We start from the raw sequence: 10,513 nt of genomic DNA, 5'->3' as shown, positions 1-10,513 counted from the left end.
TGGTTGGAATGTGCGAATGAGATGAGGGTAGAGAGATGATCAAAGGCAAGATCACCCAGGGCCTTATAGGCCATTTAAAGAAGTTTGGATACTATCTTAAAGGGTATGGGTACAACTGAAGGGATTCAACAAGGTCAGCTTAGAGTTTTTAAGAGGTTACTTGGGCTGCTGTTTGGAGAATGCACTGTATGGGTACAAAGTAGAATGCCTCTGTCATCCAGGCAGGAGGTGATGGGGGCTTGAGGCAATGCAGGTGGACAGATTAGATGTGCAAAATCTTCCAGAGTGAAAAAGAATCTTAATGGATAGGATATAGGTATGAGCAGAAGGCAGATGGTATGAGGATTGTCAATATTATCAAAGGCTTAAAACAAGAGACTCTATAGAAATTACACACTGAGGTTTATCCCTATATTCCTAAAGCTGGTGAGCAATCTCCGTGATTCTTGGTAACTTGGCAGAGTTTCTGAAAATCATGGACTTGTGTGACTTTTTCTTCCATTTAAGAAGATTTAGGTTACTGCAAAGGCCACTAGACACGATCAGTTCAACCTAGTAGATATGGAACGAAAATGTATGAAAAATGTGTTCTGTTATTTAAAGAACCACTTGACTAGTATCTTGCCCTGGGGGTGCCATAAAAAGATGTCAATTCAGTTTGGTGCTGCTCAGGTTGGGTTCTTAGGAAGGAGATGCTGAGGCAGAGTTTGGGTTGCTAGATATTTATCAGGGATCCATACCTGTGAAAGGAAGAAGGGAGAAGCAAGATTGGGCAAATAAAAAAGTCAGTTTCAATGCAGGTCCAACGAAGTGTGGGTCAACCCCGAAGGGAGCTCTGGAGCAAATATTGCCCATCAGAGTGACCTGCATTAAGCCCAAACTGCTGGGTCTTTACATCCTTGCCTCACTCTGTCATTGGGTATAGGCTACCCCAGGAATGGTGTGCCTTTGGGTGAAGCTGTTCTCTGCAGCTCAGTCCAACCCTGAAGCTGGTGACAGGTAAGCATCAAGTGCTTTCTAGAAGTGGATTGCACATCCCCATATCCACCACAAGTACTGCATTGCTGAAGAGACGTAGTAAGTAATTTGGCTAGCTGCTTTATTCTTTAATTTAGGTATTTCTTTCCTCTTGAGAACTCAAGATAAAACATACACAATTTTTTAATCACAAAATATTTACCAGTCACTGGGACAATCCAAGAGAGGGTAACTAAGAGATAAGAGATTGGTTGGAGAAACCAAGATCAGGAAAAGCACAAAGAGAAAAAACTAATGGAAGGAGGCTTCTAGGAGCAAAGAGAAACAAATTTTAATAAAATACATGGAGTTATGGCATCCGGTCCTGGACCTTATTTCAAAAATCACTACAATGAACTTATCTTTAAAACAGTTTTTTAAATTACATTTTAAAATGTTATTAGCTCTCTTTTTTTTTTATTTATTTGTTTTTTTTTTGCAGTACGCGGGCCTCTCACCGCTGTGGCCTCTCCCGTTGCGGAGCACAGGCTCCGGACGCGCAGGCTCAGCGGCCATGGCTCACGGGCCCAGCCGCTCCGCGGCACGTGGGATTTTCCCGGACCGGGGCACGAACCTGCGTCCCCTGCATCGGCAGGCGGGCTCTCAACCACCGCGCCACCAGGGAAGCCCTAGCTCTCTTTTGTTTCCTTGACAGATATGAAAAACATGGATAAAAGAGACCGACCATTCATGAGAGTTCAGAAAAATGATACCTCAGGTATTTTTTCTACTTCTAAGCCTGTTTTACGATTTATGGTGGATTATTGGTGATATAAAATTGGAATGTTGATTTTCAAAAGTTTAATAATGGAAGGTTCATTTTTTGGTCACATTGAAGATTTCTCCAGTTCCCTTACAATAGTCAGGCCAACAGTTCTTTCCTGTGCTTGTCCTTAAATCGTTTGCGAGCTTGTTGCAGTCATGTGATCCACGATATACTTAATAAATCTTAATTGCCTTACATCGCACAGCTGAATTTTTCATATCATTGAGGCAATAATACTTGAATTACCCAAATTTTTATACTTCATGCTACTTGGCCTTAGAGTATCCTCTACCTGTGTGTTACTTTGTCAAAATAGTTAGTATCAAACTAAACTAGGACATTTTATATGCTTGGATGGAGAATGGCTGCCCAAACATTTTGTATCATTTTAATCTTATCTGGCCTATTAAATTTTTTAGGGTTCAGTTTCAACCTTTTTTCATATTTAATTGAAATCAATTTTTCTAAGTTAAAAATGCAGCTATGACTTTAAAAATTCTATTTACTTAATTTGATTCATAAGAATGTGATACTTAAATATTCACAGTTGATGACTAACACGTTTTAAATAAGAATGGTCACACTTTGTAACTTGACAATATAATTTTCTAAAATTCTCAATGTACTAACTTAAATGGAAGTATTCCTTTTATGCCCTTTTAGAAGTAATTTTATGCAAGGAATATAGTGGTAATATTTTTTAAATTTCCAGAAATTGAGGTTCAAATATACTACAAATACTGCAATATATTACTTCTCACATTTGCTTAAAAATCTTTAAAAATAAGACCTGCAGTCAACATGTTGCCATAACTCTATTTTGACTTCCAATAACATAATACTATTTCTTTGTCATTTTCTGTTTTCGATGAAAAACAGATAATCTGGTATTTCGTATGAAAAATGAAATGAGAAGCACCAAGTATAAACCAGTAGACTATCAACAATTGCATGCATTAACCGAAGCAAAAAAATTAGCTTCTGCCTCTACGGAGCTAAAGGTTAGAAACTGTGTGTGTGTGTGTGTGTGTGTGTGTGTTTTCTAGTTTTGGAAAATTGAATTGCTAGAAAGTAAAATGGTAGTTACAATGAAATGTGAAAATAAATAACATTCTAAATAGTTTTTAGAATCTTCCAACTATTGGTAATAGTGAATAGCAACATTTTTTTTTTCCTATTTATTTTTTTGGCAGTGTTGTGTCTTCGTTGCTGCATGTGCACTTTATTTGTGGCAAGCGGGGGCTACTCTTTGTTGCGTTGCACAGGCTTCTCATTGCGGTGGCTTCTCTTGTTGGGGAACACAGGCTCTAGGCGCACGGGCTTCAGTAGTTGCAGCACACAGGCTCAGTAGTTGTGGCTTGAGAGCTCAGTAGTTGTGACTTCTGGGCTCTAGAGCACAGGCTCAGTAGTTGTGGCGCACGGGCTTAGTTGCTCCACGGTATGTGGGATCTTCCTGGACCAGGGCACAAACCCGTGTCCCCCTGCACTGGCAGGCAGATTCTTAACCACTGCACCACCAGGGAAGCCCTGTGAATAGCAACATTTATTGAATGCTCTCAGACACACTGTGCTATGTAGTCTACATGCATTACTCATTTAATGTTCTTAACAACCCCATGAGGCCTGAATTCAACTTTATTTTTAGAAAGATAGCTATCTCATTAATTTTCAACAATTCCTAACGTAATCTAAAAAAAATAAAAATTGCTAGTAAGTGCTAGCCATGAGTTATCATCTAATTTAAAGCTCCTTCTGCAACACCATACAAAGTATGCCCCCAGGTGCCTCTCTTTTCTCGAATTCCCTTTTTGCCCTGATCTAAGAAGAGGTGAGCCTCGACTAGATTTGAAAGAGTTTTATGTGCAAGTGATTGTGCACAGTATTTTAGAGCCATGGACGGGTTTAGGATTATTCAGGCAGTTATGTTTCCCTCTTATGCAAATAATAGAGTACATTATAAACAGCATTTTCATTGCTTGGTTAAATTAAAAAATCTGGTTTAGCAAAGCAACATATTAAGCAATTTATAAGCTTTCATATGTATTTAATATTTTTGTGTTATATTAGTTTTACATAGCTTTTTATTGTTAATGTCTTTTTAAAAAGGCAACTCTCATGATTTCAAGGCACATTTGATACCCTATTCTGGGGAAATTACCATATATTCATGAGCTATGTCTCCTCAAACTAAGGAGACCACTTAAAAAGTAGGGCATTGGGCTTCCCTGGTGGCGCAGTGCTTGAGAGTCCGCCTGCCGATGCAGGAGACGCGGGTTCGTGCCCCGTTTCGGGAAGATTCCACATGCCGCGGAGCGGCTGGGCCCGTGAGCCATGGCCACTGAGCCTGCGCGTCCGGAGCCTGTGCTCCGCAAATGGGAGAGGCCACAACAGTGAGAGGCCCGCATAACGCAAGAAAAAAAAAAAAAGTAGGGCATTATTTGTTTGTTTCAGATATAGCTGTAAAATAACTTAATGTTATTCAAAGAAACTTTATGGCAAAATCACTTACATAACTATCATCCTAATAAAACTATTTTCATATTTCTGACTTCTGTGCTGATCTGTTGTATATATACCATCTATACACATATGTATTGATACATATAATAAATACTTATTATGTGCCTTGAATATATAATGGTGAACAATATATAACACCTACCCTCATGGGGTGTATTATTTGCAGGAGAGAGGGAGGAGAGAAGCCAGTGTTTATCAAATAAGCCATGAAATAAAATTATATTAAGTATGAACTCCAATAAAAAAGGCTGTCTGGTGTATAATAACAGGACTTGATCCTAACTGGGTGGGAAGGCTTTTCTAAGGAAGTGACATTGTAATTGGAATCTCAAGGACAATAAGAATTAGCCAAACAAAAACAGGAGTGATGAGTACTCCAAATAGAAAAAGATGCATACCTTATCACATTCCAATTTTTGGATATTTAGGTTGTATCCAAGTTTGTGATATTGGAAATCATGTTTCCGTAAATATCTTCATGCATAGACACTTTATGTGGATAAATTCCCGTGATTGGGATGTCTGGGCCAAAAAGTATGAATGTATTTTAGTTCTCTCCCAAAGTACTGTTGTAGTAAAGTTGCCACTACAAACATTTTGTCTGCACCCTTTTCAGTATTGGAATGTGTACAGTTGACTCTTGAGCAATGCGAGGGTTGGGGTGCTGACCATCTATTGGAAGAAAATCTGTGTATAATTTATAGTTAGCCCTCCTAGTCAGCCCTCTGAATCCAAGGTTGCTCTATATCTGTGGCTCTACATCCTCAGATTTAACCAGCTGCAGATTGTGTGATACTGTACTATTTAGTGAAAAAAATGCACGTATAAGTGGACCCATGCAGTTCAAACCTGTGTTGTTCAAGGTTGACTGTACATATATGTTCATATATATATTCCAAATATTATCTATATATCTGTTCATCCATCTGTCTGTCCATCTGTCCATCCATCTATTCCTCTATCCAGATGCACATTTTGGATGAATGGGGAATCGTTGAATGTTAAAATCTATATTTGGTCAAAGTGAATTTCCCTTTGATGATAGGATTTCTATCAAAGAATAAACATATTTAAAATTTTAAATTATTAATGTGGTTTTTTGAGTTTGACATTAAGTTCAGGGACAATAATTTCTTAGCACTGTCAGCTAACTATAGTGCTTCTCTGGTCACTGTGTTATACATTTATGAGGTTAAATGGATGATCACTCTCAACTGACATTTTAAATAACATCAATAACCTTTTTGTTCACAGAATATCATTCATGAAGAAGCTTTTTAGTTATATATTTTCTAGAAAAAACTTGGTACCTGGGATTCATAGCTTGGCAAATCTCAAAAAATCTCTTGCCATCAACTACTGAAAATGGTTCACATTCTGTAGCAATCATTTTGACAAGCTTTTTGCTTCCATTTTTAGTCTCCATAGATTCATAATAATAAATAATTTTCCTTTTAAAGCATTATTGTAATATCCGTTGTTTTGAATTTGGTCAGTGAGAACAAAATGTGTCCTGGATACCTCATCATTTTCAAACAGTCTTCTTTCCTTTATACAATCTTCATTTTTTATTATATCTAGTTTAAGGAAGATTTACTGGGAATGTCATTTTCATGATTTTTGGACTCTTCCCTTCTCATTTAATTTAGAGATATCAACTTGACATTTTGCTTTTAATTTTTTCTTGTAAGATGTGAACAGTTCCCAAATAGGGCTTTTTCTTGAAAGATACATGGCTTAAATGGAATTAGATAACTGAAAATTAAATACAATTCTTAAAATTTATTTTGTTTAATGTTATGAATGCTAATATATCAAACAGCCTACACCAACTGGAATTATGATAATATTGTCTCTGTTATCCTTTCTTATATTATTAACATTTTATGAAATATGTGTTGACTGAAGAATAATATTTTATTCTTAATGTTACATAGTTAACACATTCTCTCTTAGTATTTGTATTAATTATCGGTCAATTCCCAATTTTTTTTACTAATATGCTCATTTTTTTGCACATGAAATCGACAGCTTTAACAATCATTATTACTATGGCACTTTACTGTGGCAATATTAAATGTAAACATACTCAAGCTGAATGATAGAATGTTAACATTTAAAGCACATAGGAAGGACTTCTCTGGTTGCGCAGTGGTTAAGAATCTGCCTGCCACTGCAGGGGAGACGGGTTCGATCCCTGGTCTGGGAAGATCCCACATGCCACAGAGCAAATAAGCCCGTGCGCCACAGCTACTGAGCCTGCGTGCCACAACTACTGAAGCCCACGCGCCTAGAGCCTGAGCTTTACAACTAGAGAAGTCACTGCAGTGAGATGCCCGTGCACTGCAATGAAGAGTAGCCTCCATTTGCTGCAACTAGAGAAAGCCCGTGCGCAGCAACGAAGACACAACACGGCCAAAAATAAATAAGTTAATTAATTTTTTAAAAAGCACGTAAGAAGATTTTTGCTTCAAGTTACATCTAGAATGCTTAGCTAAATTTGAAAAGAAATTAACAGTATTTTTAATTAGCAATAAATTAGGAAGTCTTTCCTGATTCATTTGGCTGGTATTGTTATACTGATTAGATGTGATAGTGACCTATATAATTGCTGTGTTATTGATCATGCACAAATTCCGGGATGCCTGATGAGACACTGATGTGCACATTGAGTAATCTAGTCTTTCAAAGTCTGAGACTGAACCTGAAGCCAAAGAGTAGATGTGGGCTGAAAATTGAGACCAATTTTTGGTACATTATGTTAACTGTTCATTCCCAGTTTAAGTACAAAAGAGATCTTTACAATTATTTTTATTTGAATTTCTTTACTTAGCAAGAACGAATATTTCTTGTCCAACTCAAGTAATCCATCTACTAATTCTTTTTTTAAAACACTATATTATGGGAAATTGCAAAAATAGGCAAAATTGGAGTGAATGGTATCATTAATCTCCATGTAACATTATCCAGCTTCAACTATGAACAACTCTTGGCCGTTATTTCCTCTGTACTCCCACCTACGACTTCCCTCTGCACCAGATTATTTTGAAATCTCAGACATCATAATATTCACCATAAATATTTCAGCGGTATCTCTAAAAGATTAGGGCTATAAAACCCCAAACCCTACAATACCATTACTATTAAAATGTTCATGATTTCTTAATAATTTCAAATAATCAGTGTTAAATTTCCCTGATTGTCTCCAAATTTTTTTCTTAAAGTTTATTCAAATTAGTATCTAAATAATATCCATATATTACAATTGATTTTAATTTTTTAGGTTTCCTCCTCCATCCTCTTGTGTCCTTTTTTTTTAATATAAATTTATTTTATTTTATTTATGTAGTTTTGGCTGTGTTGGGTCTTCGTTGCTGTGCACGGACTTTCTCTAGTTGTGGTGAGCAGGGGCTACTCTTTGTTGCAGTGCACGGGCTTCTCATTTCAGTGGCTTCTTTTGTTGCAAAGCACGGGCTCTAGGTGCCCGGGCTTCAGTAGTTGTGGTGCAGGGACTTAGTTGCTCCACACCATGTGGGATCTCCCCGGACCAGGGCTCGAACCCATGTCCCCGGTATTGGCAGGTGGATTCTTAACCACTGTGCCACCAGGGAAGCCCCATCCTCTTGTATTCTTATAATTTATTTTTTGAAGAGATTGTAGTGTTTATCCTTTATAGTTTCTTACAGTCTGGATTTTGCTGATTATATCCTGGTGGTGTCATTAAACATATTTTCCTATCTCTTGTATTTCCAGTAATTGGTAGTTATATCTGGAGACTTGATCAGATTCAAGTTCAGTTTATTTTGGTAAGAACACTTATTGACAGAATCTCTGCGCTTGTCTTTTTCTATTATAAATTGTGTTGCAGTGAATAGCTTTGTTCACCTATCTTTTTATACTTCGGCCAATACAGTTTTCAGGTAGATTTCTATAGGTAAGATTGCTTGGTCAAAGGATAAATCCATATGAAACTCCAAATTCCCTTCTACGGGGGGTTGCATCATTTTGTATTCCCACTAGCAACATAAGAGAGAGAACATGTTTTCCCATAGCCTCACACAGTGTTTTGTTAAATATTTGAGTTTTCGCCAACCTGATAGATGAGGAATTGCATCTTAGTATAGTTTTTAAAAAATTTTTATTTCTTCAGTTCTGTATTGAGTTATAACTCACATATAGTGAAGTACACAAATCTAAAGTGTACATATCAATGAATTTTGACATAGGTACATGTAACCAACACTTAAATTGTCCACTAATTACTGTTGTTTATATCTAAAGATGGATCATCTGGCCCAAAGGGCTTTCATGGTATTTCAGGGTACCTATTTAGGGTTTTATTATCTTGGCTCATCACAATAAACTACTTTCGAATGTATTACTTTTGTAAATTTTAATTCATCAGCATTCTGCATAAATCATCATCCACCTAAAATATTGCTTTCAAATGGCTTATTGCTCAGCAAAATGAATTGGAATCCCCTAGAAATTACTCTATTGTAAAAGATACAATTTTAAATCTTCTTGTTTGTTTAAAAACTTTATTTTTAAAAAAAAATTTGGCCAAAGATAGAAGTAGAGTCAATGAGTGAATTTACAAAAAACTCAGGATGTTCTGCAAAATATTCGAAGTGTCTAGTGAAAAACTGTAGCTTTATTTTCACTTTTATAGTCTACTTAATTGATCTTTCCCTGGGACCAAAGGCAGTAGCATTGATTTTTTTTTTTAATTATAGAAATGTGTCTACATCTTTCACCAATGTGTTTTAATTTTTTTGTACAGTATGGACCAAATATGTCAAAGAAATCTAATTTTAAAAGTTGTGCCTGCTGCAACAAACTTCAGAGACTATAGATGGTAAATAGTTGGAATGAGTTTTAGGCATTCTTCAAGCAAACACAAGTGTCTGATTTTAGAAACACTACATATATACTTTTATTTTTTCTGCGAAATAGAGAGATGGCTGTATGTTTTCCTGCAATGTCCTGTTCTGACTTATTTATTTATTTTATTTATTTACTTATGGCTTCATTGGGTCTTCATTGCTGTGTGTGGGCTTTCTCTAGTTGTGGCGAGCCTGGGCTACTCTTCGTTGCAGTGCGTGTGCTTCTCACTGTGGTGGCTTCTCTTGTTGCAGAGCACAGACTCTAGGCACGCGGGCTTCAGTAGTTGTGTCATGTGGGCTCAGTAGTTGTGGCTTGTGGGCTCTAGAGCACAAGCCACAGGAGTTGTGGCGCAGGGTCTTAGTTGCTCCACGGCATGTGGGATCTTCCCGGACCGGGGCACGAACCCACATCCCCTGCATCGGCAGGCGGACTCTCAACCACGGCGCCACCAGGGAAGCCTCCAACTTTGTGTTTTTTTAAGTAATGTTTGGGTTATTTTGTTTTCTTGTACCCCTAATTTTGCATCAGTAACCACAGTGGAAAGATAATCTCAAGGTTATGGTAATCAGTGAATGACAGCTAGAAATAGCATGCATTATAGTCTTTTTAGAACTTCTCTTCTGAAGTTTTTATACCTTCAGTATTGATCTGTTAAGGCTTTCAGGGTACTAAGTATTCTAGTAACAGGGAAAATATAAAATATGCATATTTCATCAAGTTTCTGATTTCAGATTAACACTTTTATAGATGTTTAAAAGTATTAATATGAAATACACAAGTTCAGCATGTACATGTCAGTCAGAGTCTAACCACTTAAGGATTTAGAATAGAGGGGTCTTTAATGCAGGAAATGGTTACACAGGTGATAGAGCTGAGAAGCCAGAGGACTGTGAACCAACACAGGGATTAGAACAGAAGTGAGTCATTGCCTTGCCTGGGTTGGAGGGACATTTAGAAAAAGCAAGGTTGTAGTACATCCCATAGGCTGAGGTTACCCAGAGATAGTTAGAACCATAATAGAAATGTCAAGAAATGTTGGAGCAATGGAGAAGATGCAGATGCTTGTGGCGACCCCTCTGGGAGAGAGAAGGCAGAAGTGAGTAATCCTTTGGCTTCTCCCTTCCTCCCTCCCTCCCTCCAATCTCCCACTACCAATGTCTCCCTTTGGCTGAACCCAGCTGGAAGGCAGTTGCTAGGGGTGTCTGAGAAACGCAGGCTGCTCTCTGATGTGGGGCAGACGAGGAAAATGGCCAAGAATGGATCTTAAGGTAAACAGACCCAGGCCTGACATGTCTTATCAACACAAACCCAAAAGCATTTTTT

The 10,513-nt window shown here is 37.4% G+C and overlaps 1 protein-coding gene across 1 annotated transcript in view; it reads left to right on the top strand.

The window, feature by feature from the left end:
• The first annotated feature begins 2,670 nt into the window (after positions 1-2,670).
• The window catches only part of CCDC148 (coiled-coil domain containing 148), a 177,278-nt gene continuing 169,435 nt past the window's right edge, over positions 2,671-10,513 (top strand). The window contains exon 1 of the mRNA XM_007446450.1: positions 2,671-2,784. Coding sequence (XP_007446512.1) covers positions 2,680-2,784 — 105 coding nt within the window. The 5' untranslated portion in view covers positions 2,671-2,679. The remainder of the gene's footprint in view (positions 2,785-10,513) is intronic.

The sequence above is a fragment of the Lipotes vexillifer genome, unplaced genomic scaffold (genome assembly GCF_000442215.2).
Source record: "Lipotes vexillifer unplaced genomic scaffold, Lipotes_vexillifer_v1.1 scaffold173, whole genome shotgun sequence".
NCBI classification, from domain to species: Eukaryota; Metazoa; Chordata; class Mammalia; order Artiodactyla; family Lipotidae; genus Lipotes; species Lipotes vexillifer.
The sequence above is the reverse complement of the archived record's forward strand: the minus strand, read 5'-3'. Positions and strand labels throughout refer to the sequence as shown.